The 23253-nt window shown below is 33.5% G+C and overlaps 3 protein-coding genes across 3 annotated transcripts; 2 read left to right on the forward strand and 1 right to left on the reverse strand.

The window, feature by feature from the left end:
* Positions 1-1294: 1294 nt before the first annotated feature.
* On the forward strand, positions 1295-5472 carry TRIADDRAFT_51816 (uncharacterized protein; the record flags this gene model as incomplete). The annotated part of the gene is made up of 16 exons (XM_002107834.1): positions 1295-1393; positions 1995-2077; positions 2186-2224; positions 2438-2571; positions 2811-2907; positions 3044-3162; positions 3252-3289; positions 3415-3473; positions 3606-3684; positions 3775-3848; positions 3934-3975; positions 4076-4222; positions 4490-4867; positions 5043-5097; positions 5172-5232; positions 5339-5472. 16 exons carry the CDS (start codon positions 1295-1297, stop codon positions 5470-5472), a joined length of 1638 nt encoding a protein of 545 aa, XP_002107870.1.
* Positions 5473-12468: 6996 nt separating this feature from the next.
* Positions 12469-18809, forward strand: TRIADDRAFT_51817 (uncharacterized protein; the record flags this gene model as incomplete). The annotated part of the gene is made up of 9 exons (XM_002107835.1): positions 12469-12519; positions 13319-13399; positions 16093-16125; positions 16178-17297; positions 17507-17601; positions 17710-17763; positions 18142-18238; positions 18299-18515; positions 18623-18809. The coding sequence occupies 9 exons, from the start codon at positions 12469-12471 to the stop codon at positions 18807-18809; spliced, it is 1935 nt and encodes a 644-aa protein (XP_002107871.1).
* A 585-nt stretch (positions 18810-19394) lies between these two features.
* Positions 19395-23239, reverse strand: TRIADDRAFT_51818 (uncharacterized protein; the record flags this gene model as incomplete). The annotated part of the gene is made up of 20 exons (XM_002108625.1): positions 19395-19475; positions 19558-19610; positions 19712-19772; positions 19839-19952; positions 20046-20109; positions 20185-20216; positions 20302-20388; positions 20505-20586; positions 20676-20728; positions 20797-20907; positions 20994-21086; positions 21180-21296; positions 21398-21461; positions 21551-21612; positions 21699-21795; positions 21938-22053; positions 22332-22452; positions 22543-22661; positions 22751-22888; positions 23018-23239. 20 exons carry the CDS (start codon positions 23237-23239, stop codon positions 19395-19397), a joined length of 1887 nt encoding a protein of 628 aa, XP_002108661.1.
* Positions 23240-23253: the final 14 nt, after the last annotated feature.

Below are 23253 nucleotides of genomic sequence, written 5' to 3' on the forward strand. Positions count from 1 at the left end.
ATGAGAACACGCAAAAAGAAAAGTGCGTCCATCAAATCATGTTAGTAGCTCCTATTCCATCGCATAGTAACAATCGATAGTTTATAAAGTAGTGGGGATAGCTTGACAAAGTGATTGCTAGCCACTCAAGATCTTTAATTGAAATCAGCGGTAGTGCGTTGTAGCCTTGCAGGAGCGTGAATCGTGAAACCGCCCTCCCTCCTTCTAGGGACACTTTGAACGCCAATGATCAGTTCCAATCCAAGGTAGGTGAGGAAACGATATTGAAACGACTTGCTAGATGGAGGTACTACTCCATTTGGCATAGCAGCATTTGCAAATGTCATTGCAGTAGTCTTTTAAATGCAATCTCTGCCGATATACTCGTAGCCAGAGCACTCTTATTAATAGATCAATAGGAGGCAAACAATACTTTACCTGTACGTAATGACCTTATCCTGTAATGATGGACCAAATTGATCATCATGGAAATCCATGCAGGTGCATCAATCTACTTACTATCTAGCAATGGATTGATTGTATACATATATATATATATATATATATATAGTACATCATCTCTGTAGACGTATTATAGCAAAATGAAGAGGTTACCATTTGTAATGGGTACAACATCCAATCATTAGATCTACATATCAATTGCATCCCAATTATAATCATTGTATTGGAGACAACATCCAATCAGGAGAGATCGACACATCAATTTTATCCAAATTCGAGTCATTTTACAGCACTTGCATTGGATGCAAACGTCCAATCATTAGATCGACGTATCAATTTCATTCAATGGATAGTCATTTTATGGTATTTGCATTCGATATAGCCGTCTAATCATTGCATTCACGCATTCATTTCATCTAAATTATAGTCATTGTACCGTATTCAGAGTGATGATGTCTAATGAATGGTAATTAATTAGAATATTGGCAATCTTGGCAAAGTAATTCAATTGCTGACAGCTGTAATCCCAATTCCGAATAGATCACCTAAATCGACATAGATCTCGCCAGGGACTACTATCCAATTTTGATCTTATTCTGAAAGAGTAATAGAAAGAGCAATATTGAATAGTAATTTCTGTGGTATCAATTGTGGTGATGAAGAATAGCGATAAGATTATAATTAAAATCGGCTGAATTTGTTTAGAATCTACTGTTTTGTTTAAAATAAAATGAATTGAACGTACGTTGATCATGAAGAATAGACAATAATGATAAACTACTATTACTCACAACTTAGCTACCAAGGAAATATTGATTAAGAAACTTGCTGTCCAAATCACAAAGTAGCAAAAATGTGGCATGAGGCACGAAAGCACGAGAAGAAGCTGCGGGGTATGATGGTTGATTGGAAAAAGAGAGCTGAACGAAGAAGACAATATTATGAAAGTTTGGTAATATATTGAATTTCCCTTCGCTTGAATCTAAACTTGCATAAAATACTGTCTCACATCTAATTTTCCTCTGCATTCCCACTATTATCAATCGATATAGAAATGTAGTGGTCAATACGTTGAAAATTAAATTAGCCCAGTGATAGACATTCGTCGATAGTATCTTGTATAATTTTAGATACAATTCGTATTCCTATAAACTAGCACTGAAATTATTCTTCCACAGCAAAGTAGCATCGTCGAAAATCAATGCTTGAATACTACTACACTTTCAATTAAAATGCTATCAATCGATTGCATCCGATACAAAATTGTAAATCAGCCTATACTTTATTATCAAAGCTTGATTAATTCCATTTGACTGTACGCGTATATCTCTAAGTAATTGGTTATTAAGTAGATCATGATTTGCTTTTCAATATTGTAGTATTGTAATCACGTACAGAAATTATGCAAATACATTAAATTCTCATGACTATTCTTACTCTTGCTTAAAGACACGCATACAAGCAATCGACACATGAAGCTGCTGATATTATAATTTATATAACTACCTTCTTTACATCTAAACATCATAAATTTCGTTTTCTACACTTATCAGGCAAGTGATCCCTTTCAACAACTGCGAATTGTAGGAGTTGCTGCCAAGATACATATAAATGTGGTTGAAAGCTCAGATAGCATGTACGTATGAGTTAAACTCTTTTTCATAAAATTGACAAAGTTTTACCGTAGATATACAGTACAATCAATTTAGTATTTTTCATAAAGGAAGCTACTTTCTTTCATTAGGATGCAATGGCGCGGTCAACCTGATATCCTGATTGACAGGTCAGTTAATAGTATATTATATCACTTTAATAATATTAATAATAGCTTGCATAACGAAGATTTATTGCTGTAAGATTACAAAAATGCAAAGATATACGCTAAAAGATGCACTTTATTTACTTATAACAGCAAAGTTAACATACATGTATATTCTATTTTTAGCTGCAATCAAAAAGTATATATTTTTATAATATGTTGATTTTCACATTTTAGGTTTGATGCTAGAGCACACCTGGATTATTTGCCAAATTTTGAATCTGATAACGAAGATAATAAGCAAACCTACGATGACCTACAACTAAACTACGAAAGATACAAAATTTTAGCAAAGAGCGATTTCCTAGGGGGTAATTCGCATCATAATTAAAAAAATTGTTACTAAATAAATTTACTCGAACCATTGCAATATTTTAACAACATTAATAAAATGGCTAAGTGTTTATATGTTAATAAATAAAATTACAGTACTAAAAACGCCACAACTTGCATATTATCTCTCCTACGGCATAACACATTTTGAAAATTTTTAATTCTATACTTGTGAGATTTCCTTTTCTCCTTTGATAACTTACTTCTGTAACTGTAGTCTCGGAAGACATGGTGTTACAACAAATTGAGTTGGAAGAAGATATACCTTTATCTGTAAGGAAAGTTTCTGCAGCAAGTGAAGCAGAAAAGGAAAAGTAATGCAATAATGCTATTATCATACAAAAAGTGGAAGTATACTCACTCGGTGGTTTTTAGCATGTTTATACTTTATACCAAAATTATATCGATTTGCCATAACGGTACTGATGTATTTACTGTCATCTTTTATAGATTATCTGAGAAAGCTGCTACTATTAATTATCAGTATGCTGAGAAGGCTGACGAAAATACAAAAAATAGTGATATTGATGATATTGATGAAGATGAATTTCTTCTTCAACCTTCGTCTGGTAATCTACTATTACGAACTAAATAACTAACTTACTGTATCTTTTCTAAGAATGCCTTATTCTCGGCACTTTCTTAATATGCTAAACAGAAGGTAACGTTGATCCCGATCAATTGAATGAAGGGCAGGTACGTTAAATAGGATTTAAAATGGTACAAAGAAGTAATATGAATAAATATAGTACATGTACAGTGATTTAATGATGATCTACAGGATATTTTATACATTATAAATATTGCGTATTATGTTGCAGCGAGATAAATTAAATCTAGCGGCTAGCTCATACGGAATTGGTTCGGGCACATTTTGCAGGTAACTTGATACTGTTCACTTGATTACTTTTGAAAGCGATATTGTATGATGATATACATACGTATGTATCTACTCTTGTATATAAATGTATAACATTTTATGAGCAAGTTAAAGATTTAAAATTCTATCTAGATTTATTAGAGAAGACATTCTTGATTTGACAGCTCGTGATAAAGCTCAGAAGGAGGAGGCTGAACGTTTAGTAAAATATGTACGTACAATATTGCCATTGGACATTTATAAATTCATAGCTAGCCTAATAACTTTATAACGATAATGTGATTATGAATGTAAACTCAAGGGTCGAAGAGCAATTAGACATGATCATCTAGGGCGAAGTGAATCGAATTTACGCCAGGCACACTCGCCGCCTAGGTAATCTTTTTTAATCTTATTTTCTACCTACTGATGTAATACCGCTTAACAAATAATAATAATAGTAATTTCGCATTACGCATAGTTATGCTCGTCGTTCAAGCCCAACGTACGAACCATACAAAAGGTTTGAATTGCTGTTCCTACCATTCCAATAGTTATTATTTTAGTACTTCTTAAGGCAGGAATAATGAAAGATACCTTACATATTTTACACGTGCTTGTAGATCCGTATCTGGTTCGGAATCTTCCGAAGGATCAGGGGACGAAATTAAATTTATAACTGAATTCTCTTCTGCTGGTGCTACCAAAGCCGATGGAAATAAAAAATCTGCAAACTGTCGTGAACAGTTGAGCAGCTCTTCTCGACATCGGTTGGTAACTTTGAATATTGTAACTGTTGCCTTCGAAGACGTTGCCGTAACAACTGCTTTCTAAATAGCGTGATACTATCGAAACATTTCAATGCTTTAGTTTAAATATAATTATTACATTTACAATGAATATTCCATTGATGAAATTTGAAAAGCATATTTTGTTTTATTTACTAACATTTATGACTTCAGTCTTCAATTTAATTGTAATTACTATTATATCTGATTCGTACAATTATGATTTCATTTAATCTACACATGTCACAGAGAGAGGAAAAGATCGAGGGAATATAGTACTGATAGATACAAAGATAGGTATCACAGTAGAAATAGTAGTAAGGATAGGCGCAGAAATTACAAGAGTCGTAGTAGAAGTTACGACAGGGAGAGTCGTAGAAAGCATAGTAGATACAGTCGGAGTAGGAGCTCTGAAAAGCGATCTCGACGTAGACACCGTGACGGCAGCAGTAGTGCGGAATCATCAAGGTATAAGAAATACAAGCAAAGAGCACGAAGCCGTAGTTCCGATCGTCATCGTAGGAGTGATAGTCGCGATAGACGTTCCAATCGTCGAGATTCTAGAAGTTTAAGCCCAAGAAAATCTCCGCCAGTAAACGCTATTAAACCCATTAAGAAGACATTAACGTAAGACGGAATGCAAAGGATTAATATAATGCAATATTCTTTATATATATATTGTAATGTACTGTCTATGATCGTATTATGGATTTGAGAAGTAAACCATAAGGATTTGCTATATTTTTTACTTTATGCATATAAAATTATGATCCTGTGCTTGCTATTATTTCGTTAATATTAGACCTGGCAAAGATACGGAGAAGGTAATACTGACGCATTATATGGCGATGGTTCAGGTTAAAGTCTCTGAGACAAGTTTAGTAACTCTAGTTCTAATCTTAGGGTGTTTTTTTAAATGTTCTATCTTAAGAAAACACTATCACGTCAGGAAATGCTCAAACTTAAAATGCAACGGGCTCTTAATAAACACTGTAAGAAGTATAAATAAACTGATTGATATACTACGTTACCTATAAATGTCTGCATTTCAATAATTTGCTGTTTCATTAAAATTTTTGGTCTACTTCATTACGACAGTAAAACATGATCATAAATTAGAAAAAGAACGTCAAGAAAAGAAAGAATTAGAAAGAGCGGTATTACTGCTATTTACGACTAAATTTTATTCAACATCAAATGTTTCACTAAAGATCGTTCTTGATCTATGCTAGCAACGAGAAGATGAAATTTATGACTTACAAGTGCGACTTAAGTCCAGGTTAATACTTAGCCTATACTGTCGCAGTAATAAATTTATTACGTGGTACTATATGCGCAAAACTCATTTTCCTAATTAACTGTGCTTTGACATAAATTGTGGCATTCTGTTTGGTTTATGTAGGAACCGTCGTAGTAGATCAAGATCACGATCATTCTAGCGGAAAAACTTGCTGTATTGGCTATCAGCACATCACAGTGAGATCAAATACGACATTATAAAACTCCGAGTAGGTATTCTAAATTAATGGTTTTGGTAACTGATTTACAGTGGTAAAAACCGTAGATATGTATGTTGAAAAGCATATTTTTATTTTAAGTAATCATTATAAATGCCAATTGTAACAGTTGTACATGAATTACAAAAGTCTTGCTAAAGTTAAATGTTAAACCTAGTATTGCATGGCTTTGATTATTAATTCTATTATCTTTTAGTAAAATTTAACCAAAAAATCATATTGAAGCTATCATTTTAAGCTTTGTTTTCATGTCTTTCTACCTATCTATCTAAAAATGGCATGAATGTAATTTAACTTTTTACCAATGAATACATGGATTATGTATTTTAAATCTTGGGGTGATATTGGTAACCATCTTGATTACAACGTTGTTTAAGAAATTCAACTATTTGCGTTGTAAAGATATAATAAACATATTTTAATTTATGAAATATTTATGAAATGAAGTAAAATATATCTATTCCTGTTAGGAAATGTTAAAATAATTGTAATTAATTCTACTATGACATGGTTATAATGAAAAAAGTATAAAAGTTGTGCATGCAAAAACTTACTAGTTTATGTGTAGTGACCGTTGGTACTGTCTAGATGATGTAGTAATTTTGCTAGTGTTAGACAGATTTTGCTCCCTGTACACCGATTGGCTATATTTCTACGGGAAATTTTCAGATTTTGAGTTATGGTATTCCAGATGTCCAAAACAATAATGTACAATGCTATGATTAATGCAGATAAGAGGTTGCTTATGCTGTCCTGATAAAGTCTATGTTTAATTCCATCATCATGCTTTTCTGACTAGGAAATTTTACTTACTATATCCTTTATTTATTGAGGATAGTTATTTGTCTAAGATAAGTATAGGATTAGCCTAGGCGGCAGGCGCCGTACCGGTAAAAAATCAGTCTTGGATGTTGCTGAACATGTAGCATCTATTTGCAGTACTGTACATCTTAAGTTAGAAGAATTATAATTTTTAGCCTTTAGTGGAACGATTGATTAAGTATCATTAAGTTTAGTTGAGGATTCTTTTAAGCAGAGACATTGTTACTATTATACAATATCAATGACTTGGTAGTAATAGTTTGTCGAAGAATTTTAAGAAATGGATAAATCCCGGTAGTGACACAGTCTCACAATACAATATTTTCAGTGTTTTGACTGGTGGATTACATCTAATCAATTACCGACTGCATAAAATTTATCAAAATTTTGAAGTGAGCAAACCGGTTTCTAAGTCAGCGACGCTTTCGCCCTTTCATTCAAAAATTTTAAAATTCGGTATACCATATCGAGCCTAGTGCTGCATTATGATTTTTGTAGTACAGCACAACAGCTTCTGCCTTGGGAAAATTATCTCGAAGACATATTGTAAATTTTATGAACTTGGTGACAAACTAGAAATGCAACTAAAGAACCCTACCCTTCGACGCATTCATGCATGCCAATATTGAAAATTATGATATGATTATTCAGTTTTTCTGAATCCTCAAAATTGAATGGAATAATTTAAAATATAGCCGAAATAATTCTTCTGCTCGGTCTATAAAAATAACTTAACGAAAGCTGTCATCAAATTCCATCATTTCTAAGACAATTTTGGAATCCTTTGAATTGTACTGTAATTTCAGTGTAAAATGCAACTCTTTCACTTCGTGTATGTACCGATAAATCAGCGATCTTTATTATTATGTAATTACGATGTATCAACTGATTCGGTTCAAAACGGTAATTGTTATTTCATGTTCTTAATGCAACTTTCCTGATCCTGCGAATTTGTTCATAAGTTTGAATAGAATTGAAAAAGTTCTTCGTCCTGTGTTGATGTTACGGGTAAAAATAATCAGTAAAGCCTTTCATTTTATCACTTTCAAGGCAGTTTTCATTTCGATCCCTTGAATGGATAATAAAACTTAAAATACAGTACATTTCCGCTGTGTATACCGTATACGATATATTTGCATACTTGTTCGATAATAAAGTCGTAGGATTGTACAATAATTTGGGAATTGGTTAACTTTGGATTTATCCATAACTTACGGTATATGCTACATATAAATAAATGAAAATTGTGTAATTTTATAGTGCTTCAGATAACCCTTCCGTGTATTAAGCAATAAAATTTGAAATATACTTTCCACTCTCTATATGCGTATGTATCGATATATAACAACACTGGTATATACGCATATTCCAAATGGACAAAATTATATCAATTTCTCCTTAAAACAATCTTCTACTAACTTAGGGGTAACAATTTGAAGCACACTTGAAAATCTTTTCCGCCCTGTCTATACTCGTACTGATATACAATACTTTAAGGATAGTCAAATTAATGAAGATTACGCATATTCCAAATGGACAAAATTATATCAATTTCTCCTTAAAACAATCTTCTACTAACTTAGGGGTGACAATTTGAAGCACATTTGAAAATCTTTTCCGCCCTGTCTATACTCGTACTGATATACAATACTTTAAGGATAGTCAAATTAATGAAGATTACAGCACTATCTTATTCTTTGATCTTGAAGGCTGCACTTTTAAATTTTGTGAATTGGTAGTCCAATTTGAAATGCGACCAAGGAACTTTTCAACTTTGTGCACTTTGCTAATCTTATTTAAGCGCTAAGCATCACAATGCAAGTACACCTTTAGCTCTTAGCATACGTATATGCGTATAAACATTATTGCTTCACTGGATGCCTTTAACAACAGCTTTTAAAACCCTCTAAACTTGGTACCGCTCGTCAAGTTTTTAATTTCATGTTGAAATAATTCTTCTGTTGTGCCTGTATTATGGGTATTAGATTAGTGGAAATGATTCTTTAATCCGTTACAATAAGGCGTTGTTTGCGTCTTTGCATTGGTAATAACTTGAAAACACCAGTAGAGCAATTCTGTCCTACGTCCCCCCCCAAAAATCGATTGGTCGATATTCTCATTATCTGCGCTCTATCTTAGATAGTAAGTTTAAATTGGCATCCAAATGAATAATTATTCATCACTTCATTTTCTGTCAATTTATTTGAGAAGAAAAAGGATATCGCCTGTAACTTCAATTTTGCGATAATAATTCACTGTCAAGAAAATTGGCAAAAGCTGTTTAGTCAAAGTTAACATAAACCATCCTGATTGTGTATTTGAACTAAACATGCATCGTTAAGACGCATACTTTTACAACTTTGATTACATAAAATCTAAGTGATAAGCATTTTTTAAATGGATTTCTTATAAGAAATCAAGGGACACTCAATTGATAACCTTTCCTCCTATCAATGGAGTCATATGAATACCGGCAGTTCTAGAGATCCGCCCGTTTGAAAAATTTTACGTGTTAAAGGTTGATTTCGATAACATCAGATGCAGTGTCAGATTTAGATTGGAATGATATAACTTTCATGCAAACGCTTTTTATTCTGACAAATGATATCACTATTTTTTATTATAAGGAATACTACCAAATTCAAGGTATAGATCCCTTTCAGCGCCATTTCTGGATATGTTGGGGATTGGATCTAGGGACGTTCAATTCATAGCCCTTCCCTCATGTTTATGGAATCATGTTGACACCGACAGTTGTAGAAATTCGTCCATTGGAAATAATTTACTTATTGAAAGTTAATTTCGATGGTATCAAATACAGCGTGGAATTTAGATTCGAATAATATAACTTTGATGTACAGACTTTTATTCTGACAAATAATGTTCCTATTTTTTATTATAAAGAATACTGCCAAAACGAAGAAAAGGATGCGTTTCTGCGCCATTGCTGGACATGTCAGGGATTGGATCTGAGGACGCTCTCATCCTTTCCTTATATCAATGGAGTCATATGAACATTGGCAGCTGCAGAAATTCGTCCGTTCGAAAAGTTTTACGTATTGAGAGTTCATTTCGATGGCGTTAGATTTGGATTGAAATGATGTCACTTTCATACAAACACTTTTATTCTGACAAGTAATATTAATATTTCCCTCTAAAGAATATACTACCAAAACGAAGGTAATCGCAGTCTTTTCCGCTGTTTGCACGATTGTCCAAGGTAGCCTATGAGACTATACCCGTTTTTAAAATTCTACGCATTGAAAGTGAATTTCGATGCAGTATCAGATTTGGATTGGAATAATATAACTTTGGTGTAAGCACTTTTAATCTAACAAGTAATGTTACTATTTTGAGTGTAAAGAATATTGAGTACTACCAAAAGGAAGGTACAGGATTGAATCATAGAAGTCTTTTCCGAAGTTTTGCACGATTGTACTGTATATTGTAGCTTATGAGACTACAGTAGTCTCATCAAAGTCATAGGCTACAATTTACAATCCAGCAAACGGACATAGTCTCATGGGCTACCATTTTTAATCAGGCAAACCTCAGAAAAGACTTGATCGTTCAAACAGACACAGCCTCCTAGGCTACAATTTACAATCGTGCAAACGGACATAGTCTCAAGGGCTACAATTTAGAAGCAGGCAAACCTCAGAAAAGACTAGATCGTTCAAACAGACGTAGTCTCCTAGACTACAATTAACAATCGTGCAAACGGAAATGGTCTCATTGTGAAAATAGCAATATTACTAGTCAGAATACAAGTACTTGCATGAAAGTTCTACCATGTCCAGTTAAAAAAGTGCTACGTATCGAAAGTTAATTTGGATAGCAAGTTAGGTTTAGGTTAGGGTTAGCGTTAGAGTGTATGTCCAGTTGAAAAAGTACTTGAAAGTTAATTTGGATAGCCCCAGATGCAATATCAGATTGACATTCAATACGTAGCACTTTTTCAAATGGAGTGTATGTCCATTTGAAGTATCGAAAGTTAATTTGGATAGCAAGTTAGGTTTAGGTTAGGGTTAGCATTAGAATGTATGTCCATTAGAAAAAGTGCTGAAAGTTAATTTGGATAGCAAGTTAGGTTTAGGATAGTTAGGGTTTGCGTTAGAGTGTATGTCCAGTTGAAAAGTACTTGAAAGTTAATTTGGATAGCCCTAGATGCAATATCAGATTGACATTGGAATAATACAACTCTCATGCAAAGACTTTTCTTCTGATAAGTAATATTCCTTCTGTATTTTTGCATGATCAAGACCGCTAGCAAAAGCAAGCAAATGATCCATTTCAACGCCATTTTGTGCATGATGATACAACTCTCATGCATAGACTTTTCTTCTAATAAGTAATATTCCTTCTGTATTTTTGCATGATCATTTGCTAGCAAAAGCAAGCAAATGATCCATTTCAACGCTATTTTGTGCATGTTGATACAACTCTCATGCATAGACTTTTCTTCTAATAAGTAATATTCCTTCTGTATTTTTGCATGATCAAGATCGCTAGCAAAAGCAAGCAAATGATCCATTTCAACGCCATTTTGTGCATGATGATACAACTCTCATGCTTAGACTTTTCTTCTAATAAGTAATATTCCTTCTGTATTTTTGCATGATCAAGACCGCTAGCAAAAGCAAGCAAATGATCCATTTCAACGCCATTTTGTGCATGTTGATACCAACTGGTTTAGCTTACCGTCCCGTGCTGGACCGGTACCAGGACACGGGCCAGGCCAGTCGAGTACACTCAGTACACGGTACGAGACGGACGCCCGACAGTACAATACCGTACTGTACTGTAGTATAGACTCGACGCTATCCGCGCCATTGATCGTCAGTTGGCCACCGAGACCGCTTGCAGTGGGCCCAAATTAATCGCCATTGGATCCAGCAAAATCTCCTGCTGTTCATCATCCTATTACTTCCTCTTCAAGCTTGCTTTGCACTATCCAAGATTGATCGTCTATTTTAGCCGTCGTCATTATCCTTTTGATTGAGGAAAGAGTAAGACTAAAGCACTACAACAGTATACTGCTAGGCAAAAGAAACTCCAACACGATCGACGGTGTGGAGATTGATTGATTCTCGCTTGCCGGCCAACAGAAAGAATTGCAATCCAACCGGTTCTTGGATCTATTGGAATATTGAAGACACAGACAGGTTAGCAGAATCAATCTTTGCATCCATAGCAGCAGAATAGAATACAATCACTTGCGGTGAAAGCAAACAGTAACAACATAGTTGATACTAAATGGACAACACAGGAGAAAAAAGTCAATTTGACTTGTCTGGACATGCCTAAAGTAGAGCGATGCAAAGGTTGTAGACGATTCTCGCCGTCATTGAAAATGCTCATTTTTTTGTCGCTTTAGAAGAAAGAAATGATCTTTGTCTAGTGGCAAAACATTGAACTCAATGGCAAGACAAGCATTGATCATTCATCGATTCCAGTAAAATAGGATGGAATTACCGCAGCGACAACAAGATGAAGACATCGAAAAGGTGATTTGGATGCACAGTTTCACGCCTTGTACATTCATTCTCTTGCACTTCCTTCTTGACAGTAGTTGCGCTCTTCTAGAGGTGTTAGTCGTTGAGTAATGTCTAGCCTACTTCGCTAACGCCTTTTATTCGCTACGATAGAGTACTGGCTAGTCTGGGCTTGAATAGTTTCGTAATGCGTCCTTCTATTGAGTCAAAATACACAGTAGAAAATGTCTCCAATCTCTACCGTTGAAAAATGCGTCTACCATCATCAAAATGTCTATTGCATGCAGGACTTGTTCATTATACTAGCATGATAAAAGGACGCACACAGATTTTCTTTTACCACCATGGTCCAACTGCTGTCCTATTGCATAGAAACTTGAGACGTGTGGATATCATGGCAAGTGTCCATTTTGGACTTTTTCATGTGTCTCGTACCTTTACAACGGTTCAAAAGGCCCTCAACATACCCCTACCGTCGACTTCAACATCAATATTCTATTCCAACGCAATCCTGATCGTCCAGTAATGCTATTGAATTTTAAACTTGCGTACAATCTAAATCATATTCAATCGCGTAATAGTACAATCTACTTTACAAGCTTCCAATACTATACTATAATTATGATGAATGGTCAAAGAAACTATTTCGACATTCACCACGACTGTTGCATGTCTACTTGTCACTGTATTGATTGATTACATATTATAGGATTGGCCAAATTGGAGTTTTGACGACAACACATATATTCTACTCGTATCGCATTGATTGCACACACTACTGCATCTTTTCAATCTGAATGGCAGCCGGCATGTGAAAAATGTTTCCAATCGCTGCCCCAAAATTACCTATACAAAAGTGTTGACTGTCTTTCAATAATAAATTTGTTGACAAAAGTGCTTTAAACTACGGTAATTGAATTGGCTTTTCTTTTTATACGCTATTCTAATTCTAATTATAATCAACTGGTGCAGAACAAGGTTAATTAATGAATGAATAATTTTTAGCAAAGCAGGACAATCATTACTTTCGAATTCGCCATCGATTCTCATTTTGATGACTCTTGAGTCGAGGGCTGACTGAATTATTTAGAACGAGATCATCATTGCTACAAGCCTACAACTGCCGTATATAGTCGTCAGTCCATTACTGCATTTGATACTTCTCCCTTATTTTTTAGCCACTCTTAAATAACACAAGGGTACGATTTTATCGTCTTGTGTATTTGAAATAATATTTTACATAGCCTTATGCTAAAGATCCACATGATAAGTCTCGTCAAAACCCTCGCATTAGCGCTCTAAATCGTTCTAAACGAGCTAAGGATGTACGTAAAAGAAATGGACAGACTGATGATCATTCCATTTGACAAAGAGTAAATGGAATGCGTTCGGATAACACCACCTCCAATTGCAATCAAAATTGTTTGTTTGATCTTGTTGTTGTGCTAGTAAAATGAAGTACAGTATTAACAACCTACACTCTTTTTTGACACCATGCCATTGCTTACTGTTGAGGTTATATCGCTATGTTCATCTTGACGTGGACCCACGACGATAAAAAGAAAAACAAGTTCTTCTACTTACTTTCGCTTTAGGAGTTCGTTTTAATACTATTATTCATCAACAATAACGAATTCGTAAAAGCATCCACCGATCGACTGTACTAGTCTTCTACAGGATAGAAATGGATCATAAGCTACAGTGAATCATTGCAATGGTGATGGGTACAGTAAATAGAATCTTTCAGTTACAAGTATCACATCCGTTGATAGGTATTACTCTTTTTACGGTAGCTTACAGCTCTACAATCAAATGCCCATGTTTGTTTATTCGTTGTAAACATAGATCAGTAATATTGGACTAAGATTTATATATGACTATTTTATAGTTATTGAAAATGATCAGCTGCTTTATCCTTTCTCATATTTGTATGCTTACGCTTTGGTTCTACACAAACAGTTTAAATATTCTTGCTATTTTTATATCCGATCTTTTCACTACATTCATATTCTAGACTCTTACCCCTATCTTGGAATAGTAGAACAAATTCCTAATTTGGCCCATGAGCGCATAATGTAGTCATAATGTTATAAAGTTACTCGGATATAACCTTAGCTAGAGAATTCGAAGGTGCAAAGTCAATGTCATCTAAAACAAAATTTGATCATCACTTGATACTAGCTATGACAACATTCAATACTTGCTGAGTAAGTAATTGCAATGAAGCTTCTTGAAAAATATAAAGTAGCAATTCGTTATTGATTTTGTATAAAAACTCATTTCCATCATCGGTCTATCACTACTAGTGGCAAGTTATACAGACACAGATTACTGATTTAGATTGCACTTACTTTGAATAGAGACAGTATTTCTTTGTTACTCTAGTGAGAAACAGAGCTTCTATTCACAATATTTGCTAATTTCGATCATCAGTCTATCAGAACTAGTGGTAAGTTATACAGACACAAATTACTGATTTAGATTGCACTTACTTTGAATAGAAACAATATTTCCTTGTTACTCTAGTGAGAAACAGAGCTCCCATTCACAATATACAATAAGCTGCTAGCCACAACGCGAATGGCCTGATTTTATGCTTAGGGACAATCTATTGCCCATGTGAGATAGAAACTGATTTTGGTACTACCATACATTGTTGTACTGTAGCTATATCTAACGATTAAAAAAACGATTGCACCTTTATTCATTCGTTAGTCAATTTGGGAAACTACCGATTCATTAGCTATGTTGATATAGTACAAATATATATATATATATAGTTCTGTCTAGGTTGAAGGAATACGCCATATTCACAGACTGTGATATTGGAAGAAAATAATATGACTGTTCTTTAATATATCCATAAAATATTTTACTCATCTCGCCCTGTGTTATCGTTGAGAGATAAAATACGCTAAAGCGCTCCTGAGATTGATGACCATTAGAAATCCTAGAGAGATTCTAATGTGAGCATTATCTATAAATTTAAAGCACCTATAGTTCTCAATCTAAGAAGTAGATTGAACTTCAAACGATGTGACGGAAAAAAATCATAGAAAGCATATAAAGTCTTCTAATTACCTACTCGAGTACAAATAATTACTAATCGTAACTATTGGAATTAAAAAAAAGCTGGAGTGACTATCCATGTGTTGTATTTATGGTTGTACTCCGTGTGAAAAATTCTAAGCAGTACCAACTGAAGCGGCCCATTTTTATTTAATTCTATCCACTGATAGTGGATCTCAAAGTCCACAATCCACATGAACGCCCATAGCGTAGATTTAACGGACGATGCCTTATATTATATTGAAAATAACGAAAATACGTTAAATTCCATATTAAGTATGAGATCCAAATTTTCAGTATTTAATCTGACATTGTTGCTATCTTTAAAATTCTTTAGAGTCCCAATATTGAATACCATAACGTATATAAATAATAATATTATTTACTGGCTCCCTTTCAAATAAGACATTTGCCAACAAGACCATTAGTTTCGTTGCTATACATGGTAAAGACATACGATTGTAGCACTTATTAAACTAAACTTGTCGTTAATTTTTTATCGATATGGAATGTTAAGTAAAGACTAGCCAAAGCAGCTGGATTACATCATTTTAAATTATGACATATATGCTTATAAATCATCACATAAATGGATATTATAATATACAGTGCTGGATAAGGTCAAAATATTTGGAATATTCCGATGTTTGAACTGTATTGCGTAATAAATAAGAAGAACAGTATTTTTAGTTACGTTCTTTACACATTTTTACCTACACGATACTGTATAACCACTGCTGATAAAGTTGTAAATAGACTCGGTTATTGTATGAAAACGGTTTAAATCAGGTGAATGACAATATTGCTACATTAGTAACAGACTCCATTTATCTTGTTATAGTGTAAGGCTTTTCCCAAATACAATAAGGAAGACAGTAATTTTTAATTATTATTTGTACACATTGTACCTACTGCCCTGTATAAACGCTTCTAATGAAATTGTAAATAGATTCCGCTATTATACAAAAACTGCTTAAAAAAGGTAAATGACAAAATTACGATATTATTAGCAGACTCCATTTATCTTTTTACAGGGTAGGCGTATTCCATCGCAAGATCTTACTATCCGAAAAGACTCCGATCCTTTATTAATACATTCTTCACAAAGCATTAGATTAAAGAATAAAGAATGCTATAACCTTATATCATCCTACACAAAAGATACAAAATTAGAACAAACTAGCTATTCTGAAAAAGATATGCAAGAACCGACGACAACTATAAGTGATGTAGCTGGACTTGAAAAAAGTTGTAACATTGATGCTTATGTAGGGCTAATACCGATAAATATCAATGCCGGTAGAAAATTCAAAATTCAATTCGAAAGAAATTCTGATACCGAAAATAAAACATTGTTAAAGCACCCATTGAAGGTGGATCAACGTGAAGGAATGTATGTCAAATTACTTTCTACTAATCTGAATGGAGCTCCTTTTAAAGACTTGGAAAAATCTACTGATTACAAGCTTGAACTTGGATCAAATTATAGCACCACTAGTAGTTCTCGTTCTACTCATTGCACAGAATATAGCAACAGTCAAGATGACAATTACAGTGAAACCAGTAGCGCTATTAGTACTGAGAATAGTTTAAGTAACAAAGAGTCAAGTAATCATAAGATAATGAAAGAGACTTCGAATGGTGCCAGCGTAGATACTTTACCGCCGCGAAAAGCTAGTGTTACTGCTCGTGCAATTGTTTCCGCTTTATCGACATCCGATAAGAAAAGACATGTAACAACAGAGGATAAGACTTCGTTTTCAGATCGTATAGCTAAGTTAGAAAATAAAAACGTTTCCGATAATAATATATTTCAAAGTAAACTACGACCAAAAAATCGATACAATAATGATGTAGTCGAAGATGATAAGAAAAAAACTAGCCAAGATCAGGCTGTAAAATCAGATACCTCTAAAGTAAATAAAAAATATAAATTCACAGATTGCGGACCAAAGCTATTTTCTCAAAGACAGCACTTACCTAAGAGAAGAGCGAAAAAGTTATCGCCCTCAAAAACAGGTGTTTCTAGTTTAATACAATCAAAACCGCGGTCTGATCAATTGGTATGGAAAAATACTATTAGTCAAGGTAAAAGCTCGAACGTTAAACGATCGAAGACAAATAAAACAACCTCTGTCACAACAACTAACACAGGTAGGAAATTTTAGGTATTTTTAATCACAATCTTTAATAATAATTACATTCGAAGGGATAATTGATTTGGTATTGATGTTGATAACCTTATAAACAAACATGTTAATAACCATATTATTGTGATAGATAAAGAACGTTATTACATTACATTGATACTTTTAAATTAACTTTTATGTGTGTGCTAAATTGTTAATATTTATGATCAAAAGCTGAGCGGTTTGCTATTTATCCAATAGCTGATAATGCTAATAACGGAGAAGCTAGTCATTCCCGTTATTCGAAGATAATGAAGAATAAGAATAAGGTAAGGCATTATTATGATAACACAAAAGTTCCTGTTTAATCCGCAAATTTGCTTTATTAATATTTGCGTAATGACGGAACTCTGAGAGGTTAATATTTTGGGTATTAGGCAAGTAAGCGGTGTTGGATAGGAATTGGAAAACCAGTGACTATAGCTTCTCTGGTAAGTTTATTATTCTACAATAACTGGCAAGTCTTATTTTAAAGCAGAGTTTATAATTTGTAAAAAGATTTTTAAACACTACAGATGTTTAGACCATGGCTTGATAGGTTTTTAGAATAGAATAGCTCTGTAGTACGTTATTGTATAATACTGAGTAGTCAATTTACTGTATGATTGTGGTTGTCTGTAAATGTAAGTAAAATCATGAATTAAACTCTTTATTGGTTTTATTACTACCAGAACGGATCTCATTGTAAGCGATACTACACAAGCATGAGAAATTTAGAAGAAAACTTGGTAATTATTTCGCAATTACTAATATTAGAACTGGATATCAATCTATTATTTCTATTAATTAATTATAAATTAATTTTTTAGCTAATTTCTGTAAAAGATAACGTCTTGTTACAATCGGGGCCTCGTAAAATTGATTTACCGTATATTGGAAGAGTTTTATCAATCTGGGAGAATACTGGTAAATGCAAAGCTTGTCATTATATAGTTCTCTTGTCGATATTGTACTAAACTACTGTAGGTATTGATGAATTAATTTTGAATTTTCGGATTGCTATAGAGTCAGATGATATAATGATCACCGTATTATGGTACTACAGGCCAGAGCAGACAGAAATAGGAAGATTGAATGGTTATCATGGTGAAAAAGAGCTACTTTCTTCTAGACACCAAGATGACAATAGTGCAAACTGCATTATTGATAAGTGTTACGTCCTAACATTTTCTGAATATTGCAGGTGAATGAAGAAAAATTTTTTCGTTCCGTCGCGTGAGAAAAAGTGATATAGTACTGTTATGGCTTTAATACAATTTTTGAGTACTGGTTGTTCTTTGATTCTCGTAGATTTCATGCTAAGCGTCGTTTGTACAATGAAAATGAAATATTAAGGAAAGCCTGTGCACATTATTTCTTTCTTCATTCTGCAAGAAAAGGCATGTGTATGCCGAAGATTGATTGTGACCCTGATCATGTATATTTTAGCCGACATGCATATGATTATATGACAGGAAAAGTCTTAAAGAAACTCTAAATGTATGCAGTGAATCTCAATATGTTACTTTCCAAGATTGATGATTTTGTTCGAGATTGAAATCTACATGCATTGTGACTAAATTATTACTTACTTAAATTACTCCGATCGATTACGTTTGATAAATTATTAGTCATAAATGACTTTATCTACACACTTTTGAATTAATTTGTATATCCTATCGTAAACTTGAAGCAAGGATTGGAAAAATGATATCAAATTTTATTGAAGTGCTTTAATTGTTTGTCATTCAAAACGACAATGCCTTAGGAGTTTCAATTTTAGTTCCTTGAGTACGTTGAATGACTATCATAAAAAGTTAGTTCTGCTATAATTTTTTGTTCCAATTGATACATTCAGCTCGGAAATATTTTTATATAAGACTAACGGAAGAGGTGCGATCACCAATAGAGAACGCTTCACCAACGTTCCAATAAGAGATTTGCTTATATGATACACAGTTTACCAAGCATGCTTATTGCTGTTTATATAAAATAATGGTGTACATCTATAACAGCAGTAAGCCATTATACTTTACATACAATATTGACAGCCAAGAAACACTAAAACCATGAGTTATTTTCATCATTCGGCTTCGTCAGAATTGCCCATATCATCTTCTGTATCACCCGTACTTGAATATTGATCAAGCAACTGATCTTCATCCTAAGAAGTAGATAATAAAACAATTACGACACCTTAACAGACGTACTAGCTATACAGTACAATGAAAAGCATAATTATGAACCTCAGATGATGATGACACTCCAATACTAAAATTTTCCGATTCGGTATCAGAGTCTAGAAGTGAAAGGAGATGATTAAAGTGCATAGAGAGTGCATACGAAGTATTTTCACAATTCAAAATTTATAATCTAAATGAATTCTGATTTATACTGTACCTTCATAAATGTTTAATGGTGCGTACTGATCTTGGACGGTCGAATCTTGTTGAGTCTCCAACTACAATATTAAAGTAACTATATAATGACTATCAAATTAACCAATTGAAACAGAGCAAATGCTAACCTGAGTAAGCATAACTTCCAAGCGTCCTTCTAGTTGGGCTAGCTTATTATAAGTCTGAACACGGCCTTCAATGAGAGTATATAAGGTTCCTAGCGTTTCCATTAAGTTTGGCAACTACATTGTACAATTATCACGTTACCAAAGTAATTTTTAACGTTGAATTGCGAATAAGAATTACTGCATTACAAAATTTAGAAGATTCCATACCGTAATCAAATAGGAGCTATGAACGGTAAATGCAGTCTTTAGCCATAATGTAAGATTGCCACTTCTACGCGTCAGATATAAGTAATAAAACCATTTTAAGTTATATGACATTTGCTAATGCATTCAAACAAAATTTTACCTGTTTGGATTCGATTCAAAGCGCTTTATAACCTAACAAAAGAATGATAACATTTAACCACTGTACGAAAAGCCTACGCATCTAATAGGACTAAAATCATGTTGCCTAATCTAATACCTCTTTTAAGAATGGCTGTATAAGAGTAATAGGAATTCTCTTAATAGTATTCCTTACAATTACTTCCTTATTATTTTGTAATACGCTCTAATATGAAATTAAATGTAGGAATCAAAAAATGCATCATATCCTAAAGCTATTATCATTAAGTTATGAAGCAAATATCCCCAAATCGTATAATCTTTTTGCTAGTAACAACTTACATCCAAAAGGCGACTATCCTGACTATGAACAGCTTGAATAAGCATTTGCGATAGAGAGTCAGCCGTTGGAAGGCTGCTAGCGCTATTTTTAAGATAGTATTTAGCATTTTGAGAAAAACTTCTGATTACAATACTGAACAGCGTAATTAGCATCAAGATATATGTAATTACCTATTTATGCGTGAATGTGTTTTTGTCGCATCTAGTCTCTCTTGGAAAGTAACCTACGAGAAAAACCAACTGATAAGCCACTTAAGAAATACGTTACAGAAACAATCAAAGAATAGCATACCTCATGAGCAGATTCTTTAGTTGTCTTCGATTTCTTATTTACTGAAACATTACTTAACTTCATATTAACTGGCCCTATAATTTTGGCATCTTTACTATTATTACCCTGAGCCTAAATATTTAATACAACGTCGTTTACTTAATTGCTTTACACATTTTATACTAGTAAGCAAATAATTTTTATTTATGTTGTAGTACCGATGTCACAGTACCAGCTTTATCTCTACTTAGCAATAGATTTTTGGAATTGTCGCGAATTAAGCAGCAATGTGTTTCGCATTTGGTTATATCCTATGGAAATTTTATAATTTAGATGTAATTTGTTAAATTTATTACTGGATTACTATTAACATGTTATATACAATCGCTTGTTAGTTATCATACCAAATCTTCGTAATTCGGATTTATAAGTGATCCATATGATATTTTTAACAGCTGTTCCTCAAGTGCTTCATCACAAAATTGAGCATTAAATATTGGGACAGGTAGTGGAGTTGAGTTCTATTACCATAAATATTACAACAGACAGCGTTAATTTAATAACAATTTTTTCCATGTAGATTAAAAACTTGTTGTCAAATACTATCAAATGTCTATTTTACTTTATCTGCAGGTGTTACAATTTGTATTGAAGACGTAGGTGATACAGGCTTTTTCCGTTTGCTCCTATAAAAAATGCATGTATCGCAACCAAGTTCACTATCAATTGTATTGATCATTTCAAATCAAATTTGAGAATATTATTTACAACTAACCCATTTAATGATATGTAATATATATGCAACTGGCCATCCCTACAAACTGCAGCTATGGAAAGCTAGTCAAAAAATCAAAAATTGAATAAATTGTCATGAAATTTTTGTGCAAAACGATATTGAAAACAAAGTTCTACTCCACAATCACCTCTTTTAACAATTTACAATCTAGACCAACAGAGTAATTCGTTAAGGCTAGCGTAGCCAAGGGGCTATGAACGCTGCTTTTTTCCGTAGACATTTGCCTATTAAAAAAAATGTAAATTCAAGGAGGTTCTTAATGCAAGTATCGAATCGATTGATAATAGCTAAATATATGATAAGTATTACTATAATCACAATTGATTGTATCTTAAGTCTGCATTTATTAACTAATCATGTTTATACCAAACGTTTAGATATTTATCTCTTTCGGCACCAGATATAAAATATTCTGCATTAGAAGTTTTTTGAGATGGTAAGACTTTTAGGTATGCAACATCATTGATATGACCAGTATATTTCTGCAATGAAAGCAATAACGTCAACGTTTACTTTTAAGATGAGTTAGCTTATTTGAAATAATGGATATTTAACTCTTTAAACAAATTTTCATTCGAGCTGCAGGCATGCTGTATTCTAAGGCGTACGATAAGGCTATGAAATACTCATAATCTCATGTATGACTGATGTTTTGAAAGAACTATACGACACTGTCATACTGTATTAATTTTTAGATAGTTTTTAACGACGTAGATACTGAATATAGTAGATAGTATAAATTTGGTGTGATTACACATACCGTTAAAATCTGTTGAGTTTCTACATTCCATACTTTAATAGATCTTGAAGCTAATATCAATTTAGTACCATCGCTGTTAGTGCACATCGCACTAATAGGTGATTTTTCAGCTTTCCATTGCCTGTCAGTACAGAAAAAATGACGATCAGCTATATGCAGATCAAGGCTATCAATAAATATGATAAAGCGTTAAAAAAAGATGTTGGCTAACTTTTTTATTTCCGCAGTATTTGAATCCCAAATAATGACCAATCCATCTTCAGATGCAGAATATAGGACGTCTTCGCTACTCCAACATATACAGGTAACTGCAGCATGATGTCCATTCTCCTACATCAACAACGGTCCAATTTAGAGATTACTTCATGTAATCCAATAATCTAAAATATGCAACAATATACCATATCAAGGCTACATACCATCTTGCTACAAACTTCTCCCTTGTTAACGTTTAGAATGGCTAAAGAGCCTGTAGGACTTCCACCAGCTAAGAGATTGGTTTTCGTCGCATTTTGAGCACTTTTTTTGGATGTTTTGCTCTTCTTCCTAGGCGGTTGCTAATATTATAATAAAATACAAATTAAGCTCTAGCAAGTCAAGTAGCGTTATTAAAGGAATAAAGAGAATGAAAAAGAAAGATAGCTGTTGTATGCATATCATCAGCTACGATTGATAGCAACATTTACTTTTGACGAATCATTAGGGTTGTTACAGGTAGGCGACCATGCTATGCACGTTATTCGGTTGGAGAGGAAGTCATGCGTTTGCAATAATTTACAATTTTTACTATTCCAGACAGCCAATTGACCACTGGAAGACACCGATGCAAAATATTGGCCGTCACAGCTAAAGGCAGTTTTATAATCATCACTACCATTCGCCATTGCATCAATGGCAATTTCCGCCATCTTGTTCGTCTTGC

This window comes from Trichoplax adhaerens, genomic scaffold, assembly GCF_000150275.1.
Source record: "Trichoplax adhaerens TRIADscaffold_1 genomic scaffold, whole genome shotgun sequence".
Classification (NCBI taxonomy): domain Eukaryota; kingdom Metazoa; phylum Placozoa; class Uniplacotomia; order Trichoplacea; family Trichoplacidae; genus Trichoplax; species Trichoplax adhaerens.